Source organism: Eptatretus burgeri, chromosome 12 (genome assembly GCF_056783735.1).
Source record: "Eptatretus burgeri isolate ZD-2024b chromosome 12, Ebu_testis_v1, whole genome shotgun sequence".
In the NCBI taxonomy this organism is placed as follows: domain Eukaryota; kingdom Metazoa; phylum Chordata; class Myxini; order Myxiniformes; family Myxinidae; genus Eptatretus; species Eptatretus burgeri.
Genome location: NC_140972.1, coordinates 39,511,025 through 39,537,858, shown reverse-complemented (window position 1 = coordinate 39,537,858; position 26,834 = coordinate 39,511,025). Strand labels below are relative to the sequence as shown.

General features: G+C 45.2%; 1 protein-coding gene across 12 annotated transcripts in view; it reads right to left on the bottom strand.

Annotated features, from left to right (window-relative positions):
* Positions 1-26,834, bottom strand: part of LOC147015460 (leucine-rich repeat-containing protein 49-like) — a 356,628-nt gene that overhangs the window by 137,910 nt on the left and 191,884 nt on the right. For all 12 annotated transcript variants that reach the window (XM_085850233.1, XM_085850234.1, XM_085850224.1 and 9 more), the window contains one exon: positions 368-515. In XM_085850233.1, coding sequence (XP_085706359.1) covers positions 368-515 — 148 coding nt within the window. The remainder of the gene's footprint in view (positions 1-367; positions 516-26,834) is intronic.

Below are 26,834 nucleotides of genomic sequence, written 5' to 3'. Positions count from 1 at the left end.
TACACCTGATGAAGAGCAGATCGATATTAAAAATAATATTGAGAAGAAATATCTCTTGCCAAATGTTGGAGTAAAAAAAAAAAAACAGCCAAAGGGGTATGATAGAACCTTGAACAAGCAAGCAGTTTCTGTGTTCTGTTTATTCCTCCATATATTGTCCTGCAGCCACCAATCAATGTGCTCTGTGTGTGGTCTGGGCTGTTGCCGAAAGGATTTAGTAACTTTTTTGTCTCATTTGTCTTTGTTTGATTTTAAGAGAAAGGCTCCTCCTGATTTTTTCTGTCGTGAATGATCAAAGGAGATCGGGTTACCACATGAGATGACATTACAGATGCAGTGTCCATCACATCATGCTGGTAGCACTTACTGTTACATGTTTCATATCGAGCCGCTGTAACTGGGTAAGATTCTGCAGCACCATGGACCTGTAGCATGACTCCAGAGCTAGTGGGTTGCCGTCCAGGGCAAGCTCAATGAGCGATGGAGATTTACTTGCACAGGAGACGTCCTCAAACCTGGGTGGTCCATGGAAAACATTGTGGGTTTGTTGAAGAGTGCAATAAATCAGAAGCATTGCTTGCAATAATTTTACATCACTTATCAAGCATTATATTTAATTGCCTGATCACAAACGGTGTTGTAAGCTTTCGAGAACAATGGAATCGACCTGTTTTTCCTCATACCTCACACAGAAGACAAAACTTAAGTGTGACCACATTGGACTGATGTTCCAGTCACGTGCAGGCCTGTAAAGGCTTCTTTTTTTTAATCGCAGGATCTTCTTACTCTCATGCTAAACTGGAGAATGAAAGGTCAGACCAAAGTGGTTCTAAACTTTTCCAAGTGAAGTCAATATGCCACAAACTTCTCAAGGCAAACAAAGCTTATTATTTGCATGGATATACTTATTTTCTGATAATTATATATCCCGAGTGCATGTTGGGCGACTGGAATGGCAGATTATCATTCTTTCATCATGACAGCAAACTTGCACATTAAAAAAGGACATTTGATACTCCAGAAGTATCTTAATAAGAGAACTATTCCCAGGAGGGTCATTTACCACCATGTATATATATAAAAAAAATCTTCACTCACAAATACCATGACATCAATCAACAACCGCTCCAAACTACAAAAGCAAGCAACAATTAAAAGCAATTCATCTGTGGTTTTTGAAAGCTGAAGAATGGATTCACATTTCAGAAAAATATATAAATTCCTAATATGATATCTAATAAAGTAGAATAAACATGTTATGGTTACGTTGAAGGCTGCTTGAAATTTGATATGAACTTTTGTTTGTACTGCACTAAGCTTTTATGTGTATTACAGAAATGATACTGACGTTACCCTTCGATGTGATTGCATGAACATTTGTCTCATTGGAGTGTATCCATTAAGATATCTATTTGCCTTCAGTGCAGAATTATTTAGGGTTATTTTGACTTTTATGTAGATTCTGTTCTCTTTCAGATCCATCTTTGTATAACTTGCACCGGTCAAATATGAACGAACTTCACATCACCACACAGTGCAACCAATCATCTGTACATTTCAACAGGCTTTATGCTTTTGTTGACCAGAAATTATAAAATTTCGCACTCTTTTGTCTTACTTGTCTCACTTGCCATTCTTGATATTCAGCATCCTACTATTCATTTGCAATTGGTCACAAGTATTGACACCAATAACAAATTTATTACGCACCCTCAGCATTAAAAAGATATATATATATATATATATATATATATATATATATATATATATACATATATATATATATATGTATGTGTGTGTATATATATATATATATATATATGTATGTATGTGTGTATATATATATATATGTATGTATGTGTATATATATATATATTTTTTTTTTTTTTAATTATATGTATATAAAAATTATATATATATAAAAATTATATATATATATTAAAATTATATATATATATTAAAATTATATATACATATATATATATATATATATATATATATATACATATATACACTGAACAAAAATATAAACGCACCAAGCGCAAAAATATAAACGCACCAAGCGATTGTTACTATTTTACCTCGAACTCATTAATACTAAATCTTCACAACAATTTGGTTATAGAATCCATGACAATTGAGCATTAAATTTCAAAGAGTTCCTTGAGAATTCTGGCGACAGTCTTTGCACTACAACAGCCGACAAAACCGAGGTGTCACTGTCAGAGTTCACACAGTCAGTAGCGGGTGTGTCCACCGTTGGCGTCGCGCAGAGCGGTGCATCTCCGGCGCATGGACATCACCAGATTATCGATGGTGGCCTGAGGGATGTTTTCCCATTCCTCCTGGAGAGCCACACGGAGCTGGCGGACGTTCTCTGGGACTGCGTAACGTTGTCGTACGCGTCGATCAAGAACGTCCCACAGGTGCTCGATGGGCGACATGTCGGGAGAATATGGAGGCCAGTCGAGGACATCAATGTCCTCCTCACCGAGGAAGTCCATGCAGATCCTGGCAACATGGGGGCGAGCATTGTCGTGCTGAAACGTCACATGGTGAAGGCGCACAACCGGCACGACGATTGCGTCTGAGTATCTCGTCCCTGTACCGCTGCCCGTTCAAGTTGCCTTCAATGAAATGAAGCCGAGTGCGCTCTCCATGGCATATGCCTGCCCACACCATAACACTGGCACCACCGTGTGACACCCGACGAAGGACATTGGCGTCAGTGTAGCGCTCCCCAGCCCGACGCCAGACGCGGAGTCTGCCATCAGCCAGATACAGCTGGAACCGCGACTCATCGGTGAACAGCACTCTCCTCCATCGTGCGAGGGTCCAGCGCAAGTGGACATTGGCCCAGTTCAGTCGGGTCTGACGCCGGACTGCAGTGAGGTCGAGTCCCCGGTGTGGTCGGCGGGCTCGGAGGTTGGCCTCCCTCAAGCGGTTACGCACTGTCTGGGTTGAAATGCGCCTGTTATGCAGCCCGACAGTCTCATCGGCAGTCCTCGTGGCCGGTCGGAGTCGATCCCGGAGATGTTGCAGCCTCATGTGGCGATCCTGACCGGCGGTGGTCACACGTGGTCGCCGGGCATGTGGGCGGTTCACGGTGCTTCCAGTCTCTCTGAGGCGCGTTCTCAGGCAGCTAATGGTGGAGTGGTGGACATTGAAGTGTGCTGCAACGGCCCGTACTGACGTCCCAGCATTCAGCATGCCAATGGCGCGCTCCCTCAAGATTTGTGACATCTGTGGCATGTTGACATTTGGCACCAGTCCACATTTTGGGGAGGCCTTTTATAGGGCAAGCTATAGGAAGTGTTTTGTGTCCTGGTCACGCTCACTGACCATCACTCTGTCAAGCCCCATGGTGCTCATGGGAAGGATTACTCAAAGTGTGAGTCCACACACTCAGAGTGGTCAATTTCAATGGGAACATCTGTCTTGAGCAAAACAAAGGAACCATTGCTCAAACATATCATCGGTTTGACCATTTTCCCATAATGGCAATCTTGACTTAGATATTTAGGTTGGTGCGTTTATATTTTTGTTCAGTATATATACATATACATATAGTTACGGCCACGGATACCGAGTGTATTATGAGGGAGTTAATCCCCATTTCTCCTCGGAAGAGTCAGACCTGGGGCCACCGCTCACAATTAACTTCGTGGTACGGTGGGTTGCTTTACAACCACGAACGCCAATCAGTTAACCACGAGTTCCAGTGTCCACCGTCTAATTTTGCCATTTAACTAGAGGTCATGTGGCTTCCTGAATGAAGAGCTCGCCCCTCGGCGATGCACCAATCTTATCTTTATTCGATCTTAAGTAAGGTGGCCGAGCATTTACCACTGGTGCATGCTGACTATGACAGGTTAATTTGTTTGGGAACTACCTCCCAGTCTATCTAGGTTCGGACAATGCTGGATCAATGGAAGGAAAGGACAAGCACGGACAGGTTGAAACATCAAGAAGGAATTTATTAAGAAGGAAAAAATAAATAAACTGAATAACTTTTTATTTCTTTGTGGTGAAAATCGGTAAATTCAAATCAATCAAAATAATCTCAAGCAAATAAAGAATTAATCAGGCATTGATAGAAAAACAGACAAAGAGCAGATGCTTATCACTATGCCTTACTTAACGATTAAACACCAGACAAGGGTACCCAGCAGATCATTCAGGGGGAAAAGAAATCCGGTCATGGTTTACCAAGGTAGAAGTCATCGTGCGTCAAATAAAATGTCCCGAAATGTGTGAACGTGCCTTGGTCCGTTGCCAACGCCTTTTCTTGCCATACACCCACTCGCAAACAGGCTCGAACACCAATTGATGTCACGTCATCACCCCTAGAAACCAGGGACGTCAAGAATCAGGTACGTCAAGAGCAGGTCACGAGCAGAACCAGTAGGAACGGTCCAACCATCACCCACCATCAGGAGCCACCAGGAGCCGCAACCAACGGACAGCTGTAAGGAGCGGTAAGGCACTGAGGCGCTGTGAGGAACTGTGAGGCACTGAGGCACTGTGAGAAACTGTGAAGAGCTGTAACCAGCTGTCACCAAACTGTCAGAAATCTCTCCTCCCATCCTTTTTATAGGGGACCAGTCTGGACGGAGCCTTAAGCAGATTTCAGCCAAATCCACCTTGCCTATTGGTGCATCGTTGCACGTGACCAACTGTCAACCTTGCGATCATTCCTTCCTCGTTCAGCCCGATACGAACAAGAGACAGCCAGCATCCATAGAGCTGCCAACTGGGGTGTCAAACGTCGATGGGAAAAGGTGGACGTCACCGTCGGTGAAAGAGGTGGGTGTCGAACATCAATGAAAGGTAGGTGGTGAGGTAAAAGATCCACAGCCATATTTGACCGTCAGAAAAACTGCTCAGGAAAAGCCCGCAGTGTGCTTAATCAAATGTCCTGTAAGTTCAAGGTGTAAAAAAAATCATCCACCTCCAAGCCAATGTGTCGTGATGGAAAGGGGGTAGACAAGCCTCCGTTGGGCTAACGGTTATCTCGTGTGCATGAATGTGTCGTAAAGAGAAAAAGGCCATCCCATAAGAAAGGGAATCTATTCTATTCCCTTCTCCAACACATCAAAGTTAGAATCCCACCAGACATGGGGATGGGTCTATCCTGGACATGCATTGAGGGAAATTACTGTCTGAGGACGTAAATGTTTGTATGCATTTGTCGGATCCGATTCTGAAATCCAAAACAATATTTAACAATATATATATATATATATATATATATATATATATATATATATATATATATATATATGTATATATATAACAATATCTTCTTCTTCTTTCGGCTGCTCCCGTTAGGGGTTGCCACAGCGGATCATCCGTAAGATCCGCATAGTGATTTGGCACATGTTTTACGCCGGATGCCCTTCCTGACGCAACCCTGGTCACCTCTTACAACACAGGGATATGGCACCTATTTTAACCGGGGTATACACCGGCCCAGTACACTGGTACTCACTTCGCCGACCTCGGAAGGATGACAGGCTGAGTCAACCCCCTGGTGTATTAATTCAGTGGCCCAACGGGGCTTGAACTCAGGACCTCTTGGATCCCAAGCTGCTGCCCCAACCACTGCGCCAACACCAGGCTATATATATATATATATAACAATATATTGTTGCGGATTCGCGCCCGCCGGCGTGCGAACGGCCACGTAACTCGAATCGCGGCACGTCGCCCACCGGACGGACAATCCAGTCGTGACCCTCTCGGACTAACGCCGGGAACCAGTCACGGGTGGACCTTTCGGTCTCACCGCGATCGAGCCAATCAGCCCCCGCGTGGGATAGGGTTGCTCGCCAAATTCGACCTACCTAAGTACCCACGCGGAGGGTAGACCGGGCGATCGCACCTCGCCGCAGGTCGACTTCGGACACGGGCCACTTAAGCGACCCGTTCCGTACTATCGGGATAACCGAGCGGTGTTATCGTCGACCTCGACGGTTCGATTAATTATCGGGCGTATTCAGCCCACTACCAACCCTTTACGTGAAGCAAGATGAGGATTCAATGAAGGAAATGACGAAGCGAAGCGGGAAACAGTTCGACACAAAGCACATTTATTCGCGACGAACGGAAAGCACACATATTCAATTCCACCAAAAGCACACAGAAAAGTAAAACACAATTCAATTTACACAAAAAGCAAATGCGACAATGCAGATCTAATACCGACTACCGAGCACACGGCAACACTTATACAATTCTACTTCACAGACGGCGCCGACAACACATACCCAAAACCAAGGAAAGAATACCCTCAAGGATGAGGCGGGCCTGAGGCCGAGACCGGGTCGGGCCTACCCGTCTGGTGATGAGACGCGGAGCGGCGATGGTGCCTCAACTCCGCGGGCCTCGCGGGCAGTGTCTGGTAGGGGGTGGGAAAGGGGCCCCCTTGGTCGCACTATCTCAGCGCGGGGGGAAACAGGAGGGGGTTGCTGATGCTCGGGGTATAGAGGATTTTTATTGTCCCGCGACGAGCGTCTCCACCTCGGCCAGGTCGCGCTGTCGGCCTCCCTGGGGAGCAGCTCCCTGCACGACGCGAGCACCCCCTCGTCTGCCCTCGCCGCCTCTCCACAGCTCCGTCCCCTCCGTTCCGACTCCAACGCACACGACGACCAGCTCCTTCTTGCCAACTCCACCGCCCGCGAAGTCTTGACTCTCTGTTCCCTCTCGACTCTCCTACTCTACTACTCTCTGGTCTGACGAACACGGTCGCTTTTTATCAGCCCCGTAGCTTCGCCCTCTCATCTTTGACCCCCTCCCTTCGACCTTTCACCTCGCTCCCCATTGGCCCGAGAAAAAGTGGGCGTGAATGCTTTTTGATCCATAAATTTGCATATATCGATCGCCCTCCAACGCCCTGGAGGCGGGGCCAAATTGCCCCTCGCTCACCGATTGGACGGCAAAAAGTGGGCGTGTGTCGTTTTTGATCCGTTTTTGAAGCACAAAATCCGTGATTTTGTACACGCTGTTCGGCGCGCGCCCTGCACGAGTCCAACACCGGTACCCACAGGCGGCGCAAGAACGGTGGCGATGCGACGGTTGCAAGGTGTGACGTGAAGGTCGTGGCGGTTGTGGTGAAGCGGTGGTTGGTGGTTGATATTGTGACTGGTGGTGGTAACAATGGCGGTTGGTCCAAATTAAAGATAGTAAAAGAAAAACGGCTATCCTGAAGAGTCGCAGCACGCATAAATGACATGTATTCCCACTAGACAACGGGTTTGGGCCTAACTACACATGTACTTACCGAGATACCTCACCTAAGGGACCTGAATGGTGGTTTGCGAATTTGGTAACCACAACAATATATAACAATATACATATATATATATATATATATATATATATATATATATATATATATATATATATATACATACATATACATATACATATATATACATATATATATATATATACATATATATATATATACATATATATATATACATATATATATATATATAACAATATACATATATATATATATATATATATATATATATATATATATATATATACATATATATATACATATATATATATATATATATATACATATATATATATACATATATATATATATATATATATATATATGTATATATATACATACATATATATATATATATATATATATATATATATATACGTATATATATATACATATATATATATATATACATATATATATATATATATATACATATATATATATATATACATATATATATATACATATATATATATACACATATATATATACATATATATATATATATATATATATATGTATGTATATATATATATATATATATATATATATATATATATATATATATATATATATATATATATATATATATATATATATATATATATATATATATATATATATATATATATATATATGTATATTGTTATATATATTGTTACATATATATATATACATACATATATATACATACATATATATATATATATATATACATATATATATATATATATATATATATATATATATACATATATATATATATATATATATACACATATATATACATATATATATATATATATATATACATATATATATATATATATATATATATATATATATATACATATATATATATATATACATATATATATATATACATATATATATATATATATATATATATATATATATATATATTACATACACAAATATATATACACATATATATTGTTACGGTTGTGGAAATTCGCATTACACCATAAAGAGTTCTCAGGTGAGATATCTCGATAGGTCCATGTGTAGTTCGCCCAAACCCGTTGTATAGAGGGAATTTATGTGATCCATCCGGGCTGCGACGCTTTGAGTTAGCCATTTTTCTGTTCTATCTTTTATTTCAAACAAACAGCATCTCAACAACCACGCCATCCCCACCACAGCGCCAACCACACTACAACCATGCCACCTCCATCACCTACGCTACCACATCTTCGCCACTCGCCATTCCATGGGCACCGTGCGGTCACGAGCTCCGCGGAAGAACATAAACCACCAACGATGCTCGGGGGTTTTTCCCGCCTGTTTCTCCCGTCTAAATTCTCCGCGCTCGGTGTGGCAGAAGTGCGATCTGAGCCGAGGGTCAAAGGTGAGAAAAGGTGGGGGCCTCTTTTTGGGGGAATAATTCCCTGGCCCCGAGCCAAAACTGACTTTCCTCGTCCCCCGCACGGCGCGGGGAGTGGGGAGCGAGAGGGCACGCCCCTTTTTGGGAAGCTTCCAGAAGGGAGGTGGAGCCAGAAACCGGGCAGAGCGAAGGGCGGAGCCCCGCGCTACAAAAGGGCGGACAGCACGGACCTTGAGTAGCAGAAGAGTTTTCGAGGCTTCCTGTCTCCTTGTCTTTGAGAGTTCCTGTGTTCTTCGGGTTGTTTGAGCTTCTGTGCTGGACGTCGTCTTCTTCGTGGCGCAGCTTGTCTTGTCGGGGGAAGAGGTCCTGCACTCGCGGCTTGGCGAGCACCTGTCAACGAAGGCACGGACGGGAGACGCGGCAGCGCCGGTTGTGAGGTGGACCTGCGCGTCCGGACGAGGAGTGCCGGAGAGGGTTCGCCGGCCGCGAGAGAGGTCAGGGCCAGGCGCGACCATGCTGACGGTCGTGGGAGAGGGAATCACCAGCCACGAGAAGGGAAGTCGCGACTTCTTTTCTTTTTCCTTTGCTTTTTGTGTAAATGCTTGTGGTGGCGCCATCCGTAAAGTAGAACTGTGTAAGTGTTGCCGTGCATGTAAATAAACCCTTGCTTTTATTCGGTTTTATCTCTGCATTTGCTTTTGTTGCATTATTGTTGCTGTGACTGAATATACATGCTTTGTGTCTGTGTGTGTGAATAAAGTGCTGCTGGTTGAACTGTTTTCCCGCTTCGCTTCGTCTTTTCCTTTTATTGAACCTCCATCTTGCATCACGTAAGGGGTTCGTAGTGGGTTTAAAATGCCCGGTAATTAATCGGAACCGTCAAGGCTGACGATAACTCCGCTCGGTTATCCCTGTAATACGGAACGAACCGCTTAAGCGGTTCGTGTTCGGAGTCGGCCTGTGGCATGGTTCGATCGCCCGGTCGACCACTCGCGCAGGTACTTAGGTCGGTCGAATTTGGCGAGCAACCCTACCCTGCGCGGGTGGGAAATTGGCACGATCGTGGTGAGGTTAAACCCCCACCAGTGACTGGCTCTGGGCGATAGTTCCTGGAGGGTCACGAATGAATTGTCCGTCCGGTGGGCGACGTGTCGCGATTCGAGTTACGTGGCCGATCGCACGCGGCGGGCGCGAATTCGCAACACTGGTGTATAGGAGTGTGGGATTCAAATCCACCTCGGTCTCCAAGCTAAATTTACGGGAATCGGTTCAGGGGTGAGAGGAGTGACCCCCGATTCCCTCCAAATTACGAGCAGGCCAAATTAATCTCTTACGTGAAATAAGATGGCGTTTCAAGGCGAGCGGGTGCCGGGGGTATTAGAAATGTATATGTGTACAAATGTAGGATCCATGGCCCAGGACGGTACTTGTAATTACAATCCGTGGGGATGCTCAACCCAATATTCTGAGCACGGACTTTATCGGCAAACTGAGTCACATAATGGTGGCGCAATCGCACCTCAGCGCAGCACGGAGCGAGCGGCTATTTATGGCGCGGCGAATGGCGCAACACGAGGCGAGCGCTCCCAACAACCGTTTCAAACCACGTGGGCATGGCAGGTGAGGCAGGCGGACATGGACGCGCTTCGGAAACAGTTGGAGGAAGAATGGAAAACCGAGCTCGAAAAGAAACAAAAGGAGCACGATCTGGAAGTAAAACAATTAAAGAAAAAATTATTGGAAAAGTCAGGGCAGGTCGAAGAACGAGAGGGAAAAATGGGGAAAATAGAATTGAGTATCCATAAGTGGGAACAAGAGACGAGCGAGCTGAACGAGAGAATGAAAGAGGAGCGAATTGGTAACTCCCGGGATAGAAAGCGCATGGAAGAAGAATGGAAAAAAAAGTTTCAGCAACTAAAGGGAGAGGTAGAAGAAGGTATTCGGGAAAGGAAAAGCTTGGAAGAGGAGGTAACAAGAGAACAGGAATATCAGGAACAATTGAGAAAAGAAGCAAGCCTGGATTATGATGAGATGAGCAGGAAAAGGGATGAGATGTGCAAGGAAAGGGATGAACAGAGAGAGGAAAAATGGAAAAAAGTTGATGAGATACTGGAGCACAAGAACAAAGAGACGGAATTACAAAACGAGCTGGAGATGTTAAGAGAGGAAAGAATGGAGACAGAGAATGAGATGTTAACGAACCACACTGTACAGATCGAACAGCTGGAAGCGAAGGCCAGATGAAAGAATGAGATGCAAGAAAGAGTAATGAAGGAAGAACGAATGAGACAGGAGAAGGAAATCAGTCAATTAAAGAAAATAACGAGATTGCAGAATGAGGAACAAGAGAGACAGTGGAATAAAAAAACAAAAAGAGTATGAACTTGAAACTGAACGACAAAAGGAAAAAAAACAGGTTGGAGTGTGTGGAGATGAGAAAGGAATTTTAAAAGAAAGCTTCTGAGTTACAGAAACACGAAGACAAAGAAAGGGAACTACAAAACGAGTTGAGGATGATGAGGGAAGAACAACTGAAGCAGGAAGGAGACATCAGGCGATTGAAGGACACACCGAGATTGGAGAGGGAAGAACGAGAGGAACAATGGGATAGAAAACAAAAAGAACATGAAGCCGAGGTTGGCCAATTGGAAGAAAAGGCGAGGCTGGAGTACGAGGAAACAGACAAAGCACAGCGAATGAAACACAAAATGGAGATGAACCAAATGAAGAAAACCACGAAACTGGAGAAGGAAGGACAGGAGAGGAAACAAGGAAGACTAGTGAGAGAACAGCGAATGAAACACAGGAAGGAAATGAGCCAATTGAAAGAAACGATGAGACTGGAAAATGAAGAGCAGGAGAGACTGTGGAATAGGAAACAAAAACAAAATGAGGTTGAAATTAATGAACTCAAGGAGAGAGTAAAATTGAAGTCCAGAGAGATGGAAAAACTCCAGAAAGAAACAGAAACTAATAAATGTACAGAGACATGGGAGATAGAGGGTGAATTGGACGGGGTTAGTGACGAACACACACACACAGAGTTAGCGAGGCTTAATGGGGGCGGGCTGGCAGATTGTTTTGTGGCCCGCTGCAAGCAGCGGGATGGCCTCCTTCAGAAACGGAGGGAGACGCTCTGCTCCCTTGAAGCTGATCACGACCAGGTGGGTTCGGTCGTGTCAAGCGAGTTCGAGGGGACGAGTGCTGTGGATGGGTGCACATGCAGCTTGGGGGGTATAGAGGCCCCGGGAACCCTTGTGGGGACACGAATCCCTAGTGTGGTTGTGCAGGTGTGTGTGTTTGCGAGTGTGTGGAGATGCGTGCTTTCCGGCATGCATTGTGCGAGTGAGACCCCCTGTGTGAGTGAGAGGGTCCGTGTGAGGGAGACAGTGTGTGTAAGAGAGCGGTACGAAAGGGAGATGACGGTGGGCATGTGCGAACATGCAGCCGCGTCTCCCAGTGTGAATGTAATGGAATGGTGTATGAGCGTTGTAACACGCAGGAGTGTGTGCGTGGAACAGAGACGATGGCGACAGAGGGACAAAGGCCGAGTAGCGGCCATAGCTGTAATGGGGACCCTACCGGGTGGGCACAGCAGCGAGCGTGCGGTTCGGGCCGTGTAACGCACGAGGCTGCCACGTGCGCGCTTGCGGGAGTGAAACCCGGTCCGTAAACGCCAGCGGTGGATGTTGCCGATCCCGCGGACGGACAAAGGTTAGGCAGGGAGACGGATTTGGACCGGACGGGTTCTCCACGCGAGCTTGTGTTAAGCTCCAATGGGCAGAGCACATGTGTTCGCGTGGGGAACCCCTCGCAGTGCGAGGTTTGCTTTTGGGGTGCGCAGGATGACATCATGGCTGCACGTGTGGTTGAAATCCGGTAGGAGGGGTTGAATCCCTGCTGGATGGTGCCGTCCGGAGGGACGAGGTACACGTGCAGCTGCATGACGTCACGGGCAGGTACAAAGTGCGCAAGCTGCTAGTTGCCGCGCTGGTGCTGCGCAAAATTTGGAAAAAAAAATGGAGAACGAAAGCAAGCCTCGCTTTCGGGTGAACAGGATTCCCGGGCAAGGGGTGGAAGACCCCCCTGACCGGGCACAGGATGGCACTAGTTAGGGGGGAGGGTGAGCATAGCTAGACCGGCTTCATGGGGCAGGGGTAAGTCCTCATGGGGCCTGTGGAATGGATTAGGTCGAGGGATTTTAGCTGAGATTTAGGAGGGGAAATGATTTGGGGACAGTGACAGACTTTGGATGTGTAGAGGGGACGTAGCTTAGCTACCTAGTGTAAAAAGGAACGTGCTGTAGTGTAAGGGACGACGTGGGAGCACGAGTTACTTAGGGGATGTAATGAGCAGGATGGCAGAGTTCAGCGGTGTGTGTGTTGAATAGTTGGTGAGTTGTGTGGAGACATGTTGAGTGAGTGAGGCCAGCGGGTCTGTGTGTTTGGAGTGAATGGGGAATGCATGGTGCGATGAGTGATTGGGGGGAGGAGTGATTCCCGCCCAAGGGACCCGGGGTCAGAGTAATGTGAGTTAGGGGGTTAGTCAAATTGACAAAAATGGAGGTCGTTTTGCTGTTGGTGGGAGTGTAGGCTCGATACCTGTTTGGAGGGCTGCAGGAGCCCTGTTGACGGGCTGGGAGCATGGCTGCGAAAGGTGAGTATCGCTGAGTGGGTACCCCGGGCACCGGGCCAGTCGGCCGCGGTAGGCCAAGGGCCCATGGGGGGCTGGTATAGCGTAGTGGGCACGGGTGCGCCCGCATGATGCGGGGGCCCGGGGAGCCGTAAGCCGCGTGGACAGTGTTGTGGGCGCGGGTGACCCTCGGAAAGGGGCCTGGGAAGCCAGCCTGCCATGTGAGCATTTCAGGGGAGTCGCCAGGGAGGGCACTCCCCAGTGTTTAGGGAGCTGGTAGGCTCGGAGGCAGTGTAGTGCCCGGGGGTGTCATCGTAGGAGAATCGGCAGAGGGTAGTGCCTGCCAAGGGAGCCACGTGTCCCAGCCATGAAACCGTGTGAGGGCACGGAAAGAAAATTGGGGGGTGAGGCCCGAAATTGCAAGGACACCAACACAGGCGTGGGAATCTGGGTTGTTAGAACCAATAGTTTAAGCGCGAGGCGTTTGTTGAAAGCCCCGGGGTAGTTTAACAGTTAAATGGAAAGGGTAGATTAGGAAGTGTACCCCTCCGCACCATCCATCCCTTCGCTCTCGTTGTGGGCCGCTGGACCCACTTTGTGTTATAGATCGCTGAAGTCTGTGGAGGCCATCCTGAGGCTTGAATTGGGCCTCGACACAGGACGGTAGCTCTCCCTCATTCCCCTCCGGGAAGGGAACGTAGGGGTTGGGAGTAGGCTAGGGGACGATAGGTTAGCCGAACAAGGACAGTAAAGGGGGTTAGGGGACGATTCATAGTGGGGAAGTTAATAAAAAAATTTTTTAATTAATTGGGGCTAAATTGGGTTTTACAAATTAAGGGAGTGGGAATGTAGAGTGACAGGCAAAGGCGATAGGTGGGAGGGAGACAGGTAGGTAGGTCCGAGCCCGCCTTCCGAGTGGCCAGCACCACCGCACTCCCTCCACCAACCTCCACTGACAGGCAAAGGCTGGCCAGCTTCATCTGCTGGCTGTGTTGCTTCAAGGCCTGTGCCGGCCAACTTCATCGGCAGCTGTTGTGTTGCTGCGAGGCCTGTGCCGGCCAACTTCGTCTGCCGGCTGTGTTTGCCTGCAGCGGCCTGGTTCTGCAGGCTGTGTTTGCCTGCTGCCTTTGCCATGCCATGCCCACTGCCCTGTTCACCAGCCCCGTTCAATTTTGCTTTGCCCCCCCCCCCTGTTCATTGCCATGTGCGCCAGGATCATCAAGCAACAGTTTGCAAGCTGCAGGGACTGCCCTGCTGGCAGCTACAACACGGGCCTGCATTGAGCAGCCCGTGCACCGTTTTTTTGCTTGCGTCAGTGCCCGTTCAGTGTTCTGCAGGAACTGCCTTGCAGGCAGCTGCACCAGGAGACTGCGTTTATGCAGCCCATGCACCGTTGTGGTTCACTGTGTTCATTTTAAAAGGGGGAGGCCTTGGACTGTGTGTGAGCAGCCGGCCACGTTCCCTGTCACCTGCGTTGCGTGAGCCAGAGACTGCATGCGAGCAGCCTGGCTCCCTGTTAACTGCTTTCTTTTTGTAGAGTCCATTGATCCTGGGCCATGGCTTAGTATAAAATTTGTAAGTTAAGATGTACTGCAAATATGAGTGTGCCCCCGGCATGTCTGTCTAGTGCCGGCAATTTTATTTAAGTCGTCTGCGTGAGTGGGTTTGTTTAGTTCGTTACTCAGCCCTCAGGTTATTTATTTTGGGGACACGAATACCATGAATGTCGCACTCAGGGATCCGAAGGTAAAACGTACTAGGGGAGAACTACACATGATAGCACACGAGATTTGACGACTCGGGACATGTCTGTAAAAAGGGGAGGGGGTAGTGTTACGGCTGTGGAAATTCGCAAACCACCATCCAGGTCCCGTAGGTGAGGTATCTCTTAAGTACATGTGTAGTTAGCCCCAAACCCATTGTTTAGGGGGAATTTATGTGATTCATTCGGGCTGCGACGCTTTGAGATAGGCGTTTTTCTGTTCTATCTTTATTTTGAACCAACCACATCACAACCACCAATCACAATGCCACTTCACAACAACCACAACCACACCTGCCCCTCAACAACCACGCCATCCTCACCACTCCGCCAGCAACCGTCAACATCTCCACGAACACAAAAGGGGAACAACAACAACTCCCACCCCGATTTCTCTGGTAAACAAGAATGACGGTTGAAACTCAACTCCCATCCCGATTTCTCTGGTAAACAAGAATGACGGTTGGAACTCAACTCCCGCCCCGATTTCTCTGGTAAACAAGAATGACGGTTGAAACTCAACTCCCGCCCCAATTTCTCTGGTGGAATGTTCCCTCCCCCCCCCTGGGCGTGCCGCAAAGGGAGGGGCGGGGTGCCGGGGAAATAAAAGGGTGCACGGAGGCGCCGCTAGAAGGAAGTTAGGTCGGGGAAAGTCAGGTCAGAGGAGGTCAGGTCAGGGCGGTCGGTGAGAGTGTCAGTATCAGTCGGCGGTTCGTGGTCTTCTGCCCGTCTGGGTCTTGGAAAAGCGGACCGTAGAGCAACCCGCTCGTTGGAGCTTGCAGTCGGTGGAGAGTCCGGACGTCGCGGAGGGGACGCGGACTGGAGGTGCCGCTCTGCCAGCTGTGTCGCGTGGACCTGCGCGTTCGTACAAGGAGCGCCGGAGAGAGCTCGCCCACCATCGCACCGCGAGGGTGCAGGTAACCTGCAACGGTCTCGTGGGACTCGTTCGGTCTGCCAAGTCCCACGCCATAAAGGCCCACGGGCCCCGTCTGCCCCCTTGTCTTTGAGGGTGGCCTTTTCTTTTGTTTTTTTGTATGGATCTTGTGGTGCCGTGTCTTGTAAAGTAAAACTGTATAAGTGTTGCCGTGTGTACGCGTTCGTCGGTCGTATTACATTTGCTTTTTTGTGCATTATTGTTTTAAATTGATATATGTGTGCTCTTCGTGTGTCGTGTAAATAAAGTGCATTATGTTGAATTGTTCCCCGTTTCGCTGCGTCCTTTCCTTCGTTTGAATCTACATCTTGCTTCACGTAAAGGGTTTGTAGTGGGCTTAATATGCCTGATAATTAATTGGAACCGTCGAGGCCGACGATAACACCGCTCGGTGATCCCGATAGCACGGAACGGACCGCTTAAGCGGCCCGTGTCCGGAGTCGACCTGCGGCGAGGTGCAATCGCCCGGTCTACCATCCGCGTGGGTACTTAGGTAGGTCGAGTTTGGCGAACAACCCTATCCCACGTGGGTGGCCGATTGGCACGATCGTGGTGAGGCCGAAAGGCCCACCCGTGACTAGCTCCCGGCGTTAGTCCGAGAGGGTCATGACAGAATTGTCCGTCCGGTGGGCGACGTGCCGCGATTCGAGTCACGTGGCCGATCGCGCGCCGGCGGGCGCGAATTCACAACAATATATATATATATATATATATATATATATATATATATATATATATATATATATACATATATACATATAACAGTTTCAAATGGAGCACCTGGGGGAAACCCCCCATCTCAGACATGGAGCCTTGCAGATTTTCAGTCATTGTTGGATTTACAGTGACATCCCAAACCAGTTTCCTGCTTGCCCGGCTGCAGCGTTTGGAGGAGTGACCTGATCTGGGTGGAGAATGGGTAATATGATGCATCTTCCACTTCTTAACGATGGATTTCACCATATTCAAAGGTATGAGTGACTTTGAAATCTTCTTATAACCCTCTCCTGAATGGTGCTTCTCCATCACTCTGTGTCTGACTAATTTGGAAAGGTCCTTGGTCTTCATGTTTGCCTTGTTGGTTGACCAAGTGAGTTGCACCTCAAAACTCCTTCGATAAGTGGGAGAGCTTCATTTTAAAGTTAAACCACTGATTACAAGCAGGTGAAAGCTATTATCCTTCATTTTAACCTTTCAAACAAATAATTTGCTCCTGAAGTGATTTCGGGTTAATTCGATGAAGGGTTTGAATTCTTATATAACTGAGAATCATCTGATTTTCTCTGTTAATCTGACTTATTCACATTTTATCTGCATTTTTTTAGCTTCATCACTTTGGAGTAGTTTGTGAAGACTCTATGTATTAAATTTGATTTGAAAGCATCATCAAATAAGCTAAGGTGGCATCAAAATGTGAAAACTTCAGAGGGATGTGAATACTTTTGCAGGCCACTGTACGTAAGCTGGGTTCGTTTTATTCAGTGATTGAGGCAGCAGACTGTTGGCAACTTACACCATCCAAATAAAAGGATGAATGGAATGATTTATAAAATAAACGAAGATTTCGCTTTCAGCCCGAGTTGTCATTGCTTCATGTACACAAGCCAGGTTATTTGTATTTATTGAGTTGGTTGTCCATGTACCCTGCCCAAATAAATGGATGAGTGATTTGTATAATATATGAAGGTTTTTTAATTTAACAACAACGAGCGACGACTGCAAGCAACAATTGCAGGATAATAGAAAACGGTGATTATACCCACCATTACAATACAGCCCACTGATGAGTCCTTCCAATTTGCTATTCAACAAAACCAAAATCATTATATATAGAAAAGTGTTTTGCCATAAAAATCGTACATTTTTTTTGCAAACAATGCTGAAAAGGACAATCTAGTTAATAAATAAAAGTGAAGGTGAAATTTATGCCACTCTAGAATGAAGGTCATTGGTGTATTTTTTTTTTTACACATAAATGCAAACAAAGTAATTTGTGTCATTACAATATGTAGTAGCAACTTGGTGGGAGAGTGGGTAAAACATTGTTGCATTGGCCTCACTAGGGTGGGTACAATCCCTATGGCTGCTCAGAAATCTGGCCGAAAGAGATTGGCACCACAGGGTCTATTTAGAAACACGACCACAGCACTGAATGACCTGCATCAGTTTATTGGTCCTCCACCACCATTGTAATATGCATGGTTTTCCCTTGCTGACTGACACCAAGTGTTCAATTTTCCCAAGTGACTATGTGCCAAGATCTATATTCACAGTCGACCATAACCGTCTAAACTCTAACCATCTCTCTCTGAACTGACTGTCTGGCAAAAATCACCACCTCCCACTCCCCCCCAATCTACTTTCTTAACAATCCTCTTGAGGAAGTTCAGACATTCAAACTCCTGCATCTCACTATCAGCCATGATCTTTCTTTTGTAAACCACATTTCAAAGTTGGCCTTCAAACAGATCCAGCCACAGACTGGGCATCCACCGTCGTACAAATTCCATCCTTGGCACACATGAACTCCTATCCCCTACAAGGACCTGAACTCCGACAAGGCTTTCATCTGCAGCTTGATGGAGTACTGCTCTCCCCTCTGTGTTGGTTCCCCTGCCTCACATCTTATTCAACTTGATGGCGTGGAAACAAAGGCCATCAAGATTATTGGAATCTCCAGCGATGAAGGAGTCGATGGGTAAATCATTTTGCCTTTGCAGCACATCGGTGGTCTCTGTCTTCTTTCACCTACTTTCTGGTCTTGCACCCCCTGCTCTTTATCTGCTTTGTCCTCCCCCCCCACTAGGTTTCTGCAGGACAAACACGGTCTACCATCAACCCCCTTATGCTGAAACAACCTAAATCCAGGATCGCTGCTCACCTCCACTCATTTTTTTCCTCCTGTGGAACCAACTTCCAGATCCTCCTCAATCTCATTCTTCCCTGCAGGTCTTCAAGACAGCTGTTCACCACCATCCCAGATTGTCCCCAATTCAAAACCATGATCTTTTCTAGCCTCATTAACCCCCTTTCCCATCCCCAAACCCACCTGAATTCCTACTCCTTCCAAATTTCCAGTTTTCCCTCCTGAAAGTTTCCTTCTGTATCCATCTTGTCCACCCTTTGCATCCCCCTCGATTGAGGCCTTCAACTCTGCTGTTGGTGTTTCCGCCACACTCACTAATGTTCCTTTTGTCCTGTTGTGTCCTGATCCATTCAGTGTACTCGTACTAGCTCTTCCACAATCCTTGACTATGATCCTCGAAACAAAAAAAAAACCCTGGAGTTATTCTTTCTATTTTTTTTTAACAAGATCTTGGCTCATGGAAAAGCAAGGTGGGGAAGGATAGAAAGGTTACATTGACAGGGATAACAAAGATCATAGATAAGAATGGAAGACAACATGAGATGGCAGTCAACTGTATCTCAATCATCTCAAAGTTCAGGACCAAGCCCTACTTGCATGCTCAGAAGGTAGGAGACAAGTAAAATGTTTGTTGTACTTGTCTCCCTTCCCCGCATTGTCCTTCGAGAAAGAACAGACCATCCTTTGTGGTTTGAAGTACTTCACTACATCACGCCTATTATTTTCCAAAGTGGCTTCACTTTCAGAGGTTGAAATGGAGATGACTAAGAGGTGATGTTGCTTCCACTTTTCTGATCAGTTTTTACAATTTTTGCCTCTTCATAATGGACTTGGTCTGTTTAACTGCCTCAACAGCCTCTGGTTTGATCAAGCCCTCATTGTTTTTGCACAACATCATCCAATAGCTTTTCCTGCCGACATATCTTCCACATTTTCCAGAGTATGTTGTGCAATGAAATTTGTTTGCAGGTGCTTCAATCAAAGTATCTCTGCAATTTAGGTTTGACCAAGCACAACTGTGGTGGCTATAAACAAAATTTGCTATGAACATTTCTCTGAAGCAATAAGTAAGGCTCAATGGGCTTTTCTAAATTTAGTAGAAATCAGTATGATGACCAACTTTACCCAGTGCTTTCTTTTTGGGATACTGTAGATAGTGTTGAACACAAACTTTGCATTATGATTTGAAGTACAGTTCCTGATCAGGCATTAGTTAATGTTTTATTTGGGTACCATTCATAATACTTGCATTTCTATATTGTCACAGGTATTTATGTCTTAAATATATGAATTAAGCCTTCAAAAAAGCATGTTTGTTTTGAGAGGAAGTGAAAAATAAAAAGCCTTAACATTTCTGCACTTCCTGTTATTCATTGAAGACTTCAGCTCTCAAATACTATGTCCAATTATGATATTTTCTGCATTATCTAGCTCTATCTGAGTATTTCCTCCCCACCTCTGCCTGTCCTTGCCTTCCCACTGACAGGTGGCACACTGCTCAACCCTTTGTTGTTCAGCTCTTCCATCATCCCAAAACATCTGCATGCAAAACATGTAAACCAAAAACAATGTGCAATACTAGAATGTAAGGCAAATTTGGCTCAACCTTTCAAGTGATGTGTTGGCCTCTAAGGTTCAATAAATACCACTTGTTTGCTATAAAATTGCCAAAATGGAACATAAAGGCCATGAAACACTTCTTAATATGAAAGTGCCCAAAAAACATCTTACCTTTATAATTTCACTAGACGACCCGTGAACCCGTTGGGTTCCCGTTGTGACAGCGGTTGATAAAAAAAAGACATTAAAAAAGATAGCTCCAGTGAACTATACCGCTGAGGTTATTTGCATTGATCAAATTCTCCCGAAGAGTACTTGACTGAATCGGGAATTGATTTTTTAATAATTTTTTCCGTGCCCAATTTGAATAAAACTTGATACTGCACACTGCAGGAAAATGCTGAGTAAGGTGGCCCTAAAATTTTTACGCTATCATGTACCGTTTTGGCTGTATTTCGGGAACATACATACATACATTTATAAATACAAGATGAGAGTTTTAGTAATATATAGATGATATTATAGGGCCTAAAATGATATGGATGCTGTGCCTGTGAAAGAAGTCACGATAAGGTCACAAAAATGATAGAAACAGTTGAGCTAAGCATACAGTTATGAATAATTTATTTGTAAATGCATTGAGTTGGGTGACTGAAATATGGAAGACTGCATTGTAAATCTGGATCCATTATAATTTGAGCAAAGCAAGCACATCATTTCCACTCATCCAGCTCACAATAAAAGCACAACATTATTGCATCGGGGACTGCAAGGAAAAGGAAAATAAATCTCGTGAGTGAATGTGAATCTGACTGGGGTTCAATAGGGAATTTTGTCCACTGGTTGCATCTCAACTCAGGTGCAGTCATGCGACAAATGCAGTGCCCATGTAAAATACCAACAACGGAATGCCAAGCCTTTTTGAAAGGTATCGGGAGATATTTGTGGTCCACCAGCAAATTCTAATTTATACTCTCCACCATAACAAAAAACAACAACCAAACACATGAATGCTGTTGTTGGAAAATATTTGTGTGACATCATGAGACAGATGAGATGTAAATCTTGAACTTTCAAACTTGTCTCCCTCCTCTAAAACCTGGAGGTGCCTTGTTAACTGTCTCTTGTGTATGCTAACCTCCATCCCTTTCCTCTCCTCAAATGGGAACACAGCTGACTCCGCTCATGAGAAGGCCGAATGCCTCAATTCTGTGTTTGCTTCCAAATTTTGTGTCCCCAACCCCCTTTCTCTGCACCCACAATTCCCAATCGCAACCACTACTCCTGGACTGTGTATCTTTTGCACCTGAGAATGTGGAGAAGTTTTTGACAAACCTCAGCTCTGACTCTGCAACTGGACCGGATGGCATAATTTACATAACCTAAAAACCTGCTTTGCCGATCTTGCATTTCCTCTCTCTGCCCTTTTCACCCTATCGTTTTCCTTATCAGTTAATCTTCCATCTGCTTGGAAATCAGCCAACATCACTGCATTACATAAAAAAGGTGCAAAAACAGATCTACTTACCTGCAGACCAATTCACCTCCTTCCAATTGTCAGCAAGGTCATGGAATCAATCATCACAGTTGACATAAAATCATTCCTTTTCTCCAATGACCTAATCTCAGATCATCAAATCAAATTCAGATCAGGTAACTCCACCTTCAACATGCTGAATTTAATCTCCCAAAAATGGATGGAAGCTCTCAATGTCAGACATGAGATCAGGGCCATCTCTCTGAACATATCTTGAGCTTTTGATAAAGTCTGGCACCCTGTCTTGCTCTCTAAGATCTGCCAACTCCACTCTTGGGTTGCTGACTTCCTCCACCATCAGAGCCAACGTGTGGCTCAGAATGTAACCCTTTCATCTTCTTTCCCTGTCAAGACTGGGGTACCCCAAAGCAGTGTTCTATGCCGCATCATATTCCTAATTTTCATAAACAATCTCCCAAACTCTGGAAAATCCCCTTTATCTCTTTGCTGATGACTCCATCTTCTGTAATGACATTCCTCATCCTTCAAAAAGCAGGCAGCAACCTATTCCCTCTCTTGAGACCTTGACAAAAAACCACAAACTGGTCAAATACTTGGAATATGTATTTTAACCCTAACAAATCCCACACTCTCATTCTCTCTTTCTGAAAGGACCGTATGGCAAACCCTCCCATCTATCTTCTTAACAATCCTCTTGAGGAAGTTCAGTTACTCAAATGCTTGGGTCTCACTCTCAACCATGATCTTTCCTGGGCAAACCACATTTCAAAGTTGGCCTCCAAAGCCAGTCGCCAACTGGGCATCCTCCATTGTACAAAGTCCTTCCTTGGCACACCTGAACTCCTATCCAACTGCAAGGCCTTCATCTGAAGCTTGATGGAGTACTACTCTTCTCTCTGGGCTGACACCCCTGCCTCGTACCTTCCTCAGCCTGACGCCGTGGAAACCAAGGCCTTCAATATCATTGGAATCTCCTGCAATTAAGTTGAGTTTTGAAGTATCACTTCACCCTTTGCCGACAGGTCGGTGGTCTCTCTGTGTTCTTCTTCCACCTCCTTTCTAGGTTTGCACCCTCAGACTTATCTGTGCTTTGTCCCCCCCCCCCCACCCCCAACAGCCCCTTCCCCAGGTATCTGCAGGATGCGCATGATCCACCAAGAGCTCTCTTCTCATAAAACTCTCAAAATCCACAATATCTGCTCACCGCCACTCATTTTTCCACTTTTTTTTCCCACCTGTGAAATCATCTTTCACATTCTCTTCAATCACATTCTTCCCTTCAGGTCTTCAAGACAGCTGTTCACCACCATCTCAGACCATCCCCCATATAAAACCATGATCTTTTCTACACATGTCAAACCTCCATCCCCCCTCCCACCCTCCCCCCCCCCCACTTTTGGTTCTGTATCCATGTTGTCGAACCCTTGCATTCCCCCTCCTCCTCATTATCATATCTGCATCACTTATTTGTCAATTTCTGTCTATTTTCTCTGCCGGCCTTGCTGTGAGCATTTACCCCTTCTTTTTCTGTTGTTCCTTTGGCATGTTACATCCTAATCTGCTCTGTGTTCTGGCTCTTCCATGAGCCTTGACTCCATGAGTCTCCATGAGACTCCAAAATCTAATGAGCTTGTTCTTGTCACCGACCCAACACACCCACGAAGTTTCTTCCGAATCTGTTCCAAAACTGTTGAGATATTGTGCTATACACTGTGTTGTTTTTTTGCCCCAACTCTCAAAGGTGAAGAATCATTTAAATTACCGAACATAACCTCTGACCTTTGACCTCTTGACCCAAAAATCTAATCAGTTCATCTTTACATCTTTATAATACTTGTACCAAGTTTGATTTAAACCCCTTTGACAGCTGTTCTCAAGTATCACATTTTCACTTGACAGGACCTCTGACCTCCTCTTGACCCAAAAATCTAATCAGTTCATCTTTACATCTTTTCATACTTGTACCAAGTTTTATTTAAATCCCTTTGACAGCTGTTCTCAAGTATCACATTTTTACTTGACAGGACCTCTGACCTTTGACCTATTGATGCCGAAATCTCATAATTTCATCTTTGCATCATAATATACACCAAGTTTGGTCACGTTCCCATCACTGATTCACAAGCCAACGTGGAAACAGAATTTTTGCCTCACGGGGTGTTTGACCTTTGACCCCATAATTTAATCAGTTTATATTTAAATCATTATACATACTTCTACCAAGTTTGACTTAGATCCCTTCAGCCGTTCTTAAGTTATCGCGGAAACAAAAACCAATCATGGATGCACGGACGGACCGACACCCCGAAAACATAATCTCCATCCACCTTCGGTCGCGGAGGTAAAATAAAAATCCTTAACATTAAGGCCTAAGTCACATTTGGCGTGGCGGCCGTAGGATCTACAAAATCTATGGCCACTAGCAATTATAGGGCGGCCGCAGTATTTCCATGGTCACACAATGTAGTAGTCACATATGTTTTTATTTTTCAGGAAGCCGCACGGCGTATTTAGAAATTGTGGAGACCGAAAACATGGGTGAGCCGTACGGTCTTTGATTTGATGTCGCACGGTGACCTTAGGGCGTCCCTGCGGCGGCCATAAAATTTTCAAGGCAGACGCAAGGTAGCCTCAAGGTGCCCGCAAGGCGACCGCTGGGGGGCCCTAAGGCGAACGTACGGCCAGACGGACGGTAACGAGTGGTTATATATACCAGTTCTTTTTTTACTGAAATAAAAATATGACAGTTCGGAATATACCAGTATATATAACTGAATATAGTATAACTATAATATATATAACTGAATATACCAGTTCGGAGTATAGGCAAACACCTATACTCCGATCTCTAGCGGTAGGGCACGGTCGACGCAGACTGCCACGGAGGCCGTACGTAGGACGCACGGCGGGCGTAGGGGAACCGTGCGTCGACCCTGCGTTGCCCGCAGGTAGTCACACAGACCACAAGGACACCATACGTTGAACACAGGGACACCTTAGGACTACCCTACAGCGACCGTGGAAATAGTGCGGCCGCCGTAGTTTTTGGGGGGTTGGCAAAATTCATTTTTCATTGCTAAGAGCCTACAGCAGCCGCACGAATAATGCAAGCCCACCATACGCCCTACGTACAGTCGACGTGGAACACATCTACGTCACAGCTTGGCTTGCCGGATTGCTACGGCCAACGTAGAAACGAAAAAAGTTATAACTCCGCGCTATAATTCCACGGCGACCCCTATGGCCTGTAAAAGATAGCCATACGGCGTAGGGCCACCCTGAGGCCACCTCAGAAACTCTGCGGCTGCCACACGTTTCTGTCAATTCAGGGGGGTACGGCCGCCGTATCCTAGCCGTAGAGCAAATGTGACTTAGGCTTAAGCAAGGAAGCAACATGCACCATTTTCGACATTTGATATGACTAATCCAGGATTTGAACCACAGACTTCCCAGACCCAAAGCAGACGCTCTAAGCATGACACAACCTGGACCTAAAGCAGATGCTCTAAGCATGACACAACAAGCCTGTTATTTCCTTGATTTGATTTGAGTGTGACAGATCCTCCATGAGCATCATAAACTGTAAAATAAAAAATAAAAAAATAATTACCTATGATTCCACCTTCTTCAGAACGATACCTCATCGTTGCGAAAGGTCGGCCATTTCCGAATCCATTTTGATTTCAGACATGGACAAGATAAGCTACTGGCCAGCAACTTGGAACATGACATTCAACACTGGCAGGTCATATGATCTCAGGCAGTTCTCTCAACAAGGATCAGTAATCAAACCATCAACCCACTTCTCTGAACAGTCACTGGAAGAGGTGCATCCTTGTTTGGCCTCACTACCTACCATAACTTTCAATGGGAAGGTCATATCACCAAATGAACAGAACATATAAAAAAATATGCCCTTTCCACTAAATACTCTTGTACAATCCTTGATACTGTTCATTATGTTACATAGAAATTTGTTCCTCTTCCATTTATCTTACATAAATTTAATTGTAAAATTGAACAGCAGGATATATCTGTGATGTAAAAATATATATGGGTTGGGGAGGGGTGAGGGGGGTTGGGATAACATGTGAGGTGAGTGGAAAGGAGAAGGGGGATTCATTCAAATCCCACCCTGAAACCTATTTTGCTTGAAAAAAAATTCAACCATGAATGTTATGCATAATAGTCGTTATTGTCCCATCAAAACAATAAAAACCCTGCAATTGTATATTTTTTGCACATCAGTGCACTTTACAAATTTCATTGTACTTTATCTTCTGTACTTTTTTAGTTCAGGCTCAATGTAGGGCTGAAAGATGGAGTCAAGGTGATTGGAAGGTTAGTTCATCACTTTAGCCCATTAGTCACAGAAAATGCAGCATTAAAAAGGGATTACAGAGACTATACTTAAAGTGAATTAGTATCATCATCCCACACTCATTTTTGCCATGTACATCCTGACTGCAACTGATGTTGCAGGCTGGAACTCGAACCCTATCCAGGTTCGAGCTAAGATGGAGTCCTCCTTATGACTCCATCTTAGCTCTTTCCTTCTTCAGGTTCCTTCTTGGTCTTCCATTTCATTACCCTACACACCTCCACCCAAACAATATTTGTATTTCAACTTTAATAAAATTAGGATATAATACGAAATAATTGCAAGAGCAAATGGACATGCAACAATTTAAGCGTAATGATGATGTAGGATTGACACACGACAATGTTCAGGCAGAAGAGATCAGCACAGATATTAATGGTGAAAAAAAGAAATATGAGGGTAAAGATGACAAGTGGGAGAGAAATTGTCTGAGTTAGCTTTCAATTTAGTGAAATTACCCCGTTACTCTCTCAGATTTTACATGTTCTGGTGTTTCCAGTGGTTCGTATTCTCCATTTGTTTGGATTTACCCATCAAACCACTTTTG